We start from the raw sequence: 3,073 nt of genomic DNA, 5'->3' as shown, positions 1-3,073 counted from the left end.
CTTTGTACGTAGTTGTTAGTAATTTGAATTTAATTCTTTGGCTGACTGGAAGCCAGTGGAGGGATTGACAGAGAGGGGTAGCAGAGACAGAGCGATTGGTAAGGTGGATGAGTCTGGCAGCAACATTCATGATGGATTGAAGAGGTGATAGACTATGTAGAGGTAAACCAATGAGAAGGGAGTTGCAGTAGTCGAGGCGAGAGATGACCAGCGAGTGAATTAAGAGCTTTGTTGTGTCATTGGTTAGAAAGGGGCATATTTTGGAGATGTTACGGAGGTTGAGGCAGCAGGATTTGGACAGTGATTGGACATGGTACTTGAAGGAAAGTTCAGAGTCCAGGACTACACCTAGTACCTTGGCATGTGGGGATGGGCTTATAGTTGTGCCATCTATTTTAACCGAGAGATCAGGGGAAGGGGCATATGGGGGAGGAAAAATCATACGTTCGGTTCTGGACAGATTGAGTTTAAGGAAGTGGTGTGACATCCAGACTGATATATCTGATAGTAAATTAGTGATACGTGAGGAGACAGAGAGAGTGAGCTGAGGGGTAGAGAAATAGATTTGGGTGTCGTCAGCGTAGAGGTGGTATTGGAAGCCATGGGATGCTATCAGCTGACCCAGGGAGGAGGTGTAGATTGAAAATAGGAAAGGTCCAAGAACAGAACCTTGGGGGACTCCAACTGAGAAAGGAAGAAGAGAAGAGGAAGTAGAGTTGTAAGAAACGCTAAAGGTGCGGTTGGATAAGTAGGAAGAGAACCAGCGAAGAGTACAGTCACGGAGACCAAAGTCGTGGAGTTTTTTGAGGAGGAGGGGGTGGTCAGCCATATCAAAGGCAGCAGAGAGGTCCAGGAGTAGGAGTACAGAATAGTGTTAATTGGTTTTGGCCGTTAGTAGATCGTTTGTTAGTTTTAGGAGAGCAGTTTCTGTGGATTGTTGAGGACGAAATCCAGACTGAAGGGGATCAAGAAGGCTATTATCAGCAAGGTGGACGCTCAGTCGGTTGTAGACCAGACGTTTGAGGAGTTTGGATAAGAAGGGGAGCAAGGATATGGGGCGTAGGTTGTTAAGATTGGATGGGTCCAGTGAGAGCTTTTTAAGTATGGGTCTGACAAGTGCATGTTTTAGAGAGTTGGGGAAGATGCCAGAAGAGAGGCATGAATTGAAGATGTGGGTTAGAGAGTGTAGCATAGAGTCAGAAGGTGAAAGTAGCATTTGTGAGGGAACAGGATCCAGAGGGCAGGTGGTAAGGTGGACATTAGCAAGTAGTTTATCAACCTCATCTATAGTGGTGGGGTTGAAAGAGGGAAGTAATGATTGTGCCTGTGGGCATGAAGTGTGAAGCGTGGAGGGTATCGGAACAGTAGAGATCTCCTCATGAATTGTATCTTCAATTTATTGATCTTCAAATTATTGTATGTTATGTGATTGTCTCTTCCACAGATGGTGTATCCTGAGAATTGCACAGCCATCAATGAAATTCTGCTCACCAGATTTAAAGCTTTTGAAGGCTTCAGGATCCCAATGTTTGTTCTGTTTCTGATCATTTACCTTTTGATTTGCTGGGAAAATGTATTGATCATTTATATTATCTTTAGTAGCGCTCATCTCAAGGCACCAATGTTTTTCATAATTCAGAGCATGTGCATATATGATCTGCTGAGCATTTCAAATATTGTTCCAAAATTCCTAAATGACGTTCTTCATGAGAGACCGACCTTCACTGTCACTGGATGCATTGTACAATGTCAGATGTACGGGACCGCAGGAGATGTTGGGTCCTTTCACTATGCTCTAATGTCCTATGATCGATACTTGGCTGTTTGCCATCCATTGCGCTATTCTTCCTTTGTGAATAATGAAATCTATCTTCGGGCGGTCATTGCATTTTGGATTATTTCTGCCTCACTTACAGGTGTAATATCTGGTTTACAAAGTCAGTTACAATTTTGTGGCCATAACACCATTCACCATTTCTTCTGTGACTCTTCTCCATTCATGGACCTGGCCACCTCCGATACAACACACATCCGCCTCTTTATTACTTTATTAAGCTTGTTCATAATATTGGTCACAATTTTGTCTGTTTTTGTAACATATGTTTTTATAATTCAAACAGTTCTTAAAATTCCCTCATCCCCCGGCAGGAAGAAGACCTTCTCTACGTGTAGCTCCCACCTTATTGTGTTTTCCTTGCAGTATATTGTCTCTCTTGGTGTCTATACGTTGCCAGCCAAAGTAGTAACAGTGCAGCTCACCAACACTTTCACATTCATATTCTTTTTCTGGACCCCCTTAGTGAACCCACTGATCTATACATTCAACAGTAAAGAGTTCCGTTCAGAATGCCTGAAAAAGATTAGGACAGTGGATAAGATATTTTGACATTTTCCTTTGAACCAAGCAGATCTATGTTTTTTGACAACTCAATGTTAAACTTCACACATGCATAAAAGGCATGCACCAATGTAGCTCTACATTTATTAATTATATCATTGCATGCATTTTTAAAATGTAAGCAGTTTAAGTACCAGAATTTGACCTGGAATTAGCCTACTGCAAACCCTTTACAGTTTACAGTGTATATTAGCAGAGCAGTGGATGGTGTCAGTAGGGCAAAGATTGGTGTCAGAAGGGCAGTGGATGGTGTCAGTAGTTTTTTTTTTAATTTTTATTATTTTTAAATTATTTTTTTACAATATTATTTTTTCTTTCTACAATTTTTTATGGGGCTTTGATGAAATATCAAGGGTCTAAACAGACCCTTGATGTCTCACTTTTGAGACAGAGAAAGAAACTAAGGACAGAGACTCCCCAGTCCCATTCTCTGTGGCCTGCAGTAAACATAGTTTACTATGTTTAAGTTAAGAATGAAGACATGAGCGATCAGTACAGATCACTCACTGTGTTCATTCAGAAAAGGAAGGGGCCGGTCAATGAAATATTTACCAGCCCCTTTCCCGCTCCTGAGAGGAGAGGAGGGAAGCTGGGAGCACTGCAGGGGGGAGACAGGAAGTAGGGGGGGATCGGCAACACACGATGTGATTAAAGTCGCCTGTGCGCATGCCTATG

General features: G+C 42.3%; 1 protein-coding gene across 1 annotated transcript; it reads left to right on the top strand.

Moving 5' to 3' along the window:
- Window positions 1–1,444: 1,444 nt before the first annotated feature.
- Window positions 1,445–2,386, top strand: LOC141126751 (olfactory receptor 10K1-like). The gene has a single exon (XM_073612724.1). The coding sequence runs from the start codon at window positions 1,445–1,447 to the stop codon at window positions 2,384–2,386; it is 942 nt and encodes a 313-aa protein (XP_073468825.1).
- The last annotated feature ends 687 nt before the right edge of the window (window positions 2,387–3,073 follow it).

The sequence above is a fragment of the Aquarana catesbeiana genome, linkage group LG01, assembly GCF_042186555.1.
Source record: "Aquarana catesbeiana isolate 2022-GZ linkage group LG01, ASM4218655v1, whole genome shotgun sequence".
Lineage (NCBI taxonomy): Eukaryota > Metazoa > Chordata > Amphibia > Anura > Ranidae > Aquarana > Aquarana catesbeiana.
This window is presented reverse-complemented; position numbering and strand designations above follow the sequence as displayed.

Excerpts from the sequence above, each read along its gene's own strand:
- LOC141126751 (XM_073612724.1), top strand. The coding sequence starts at position 1,445 with ATGGTGTATCCTGAGAATTGCACAGCCATCAATGAAATTCTGCTCACC.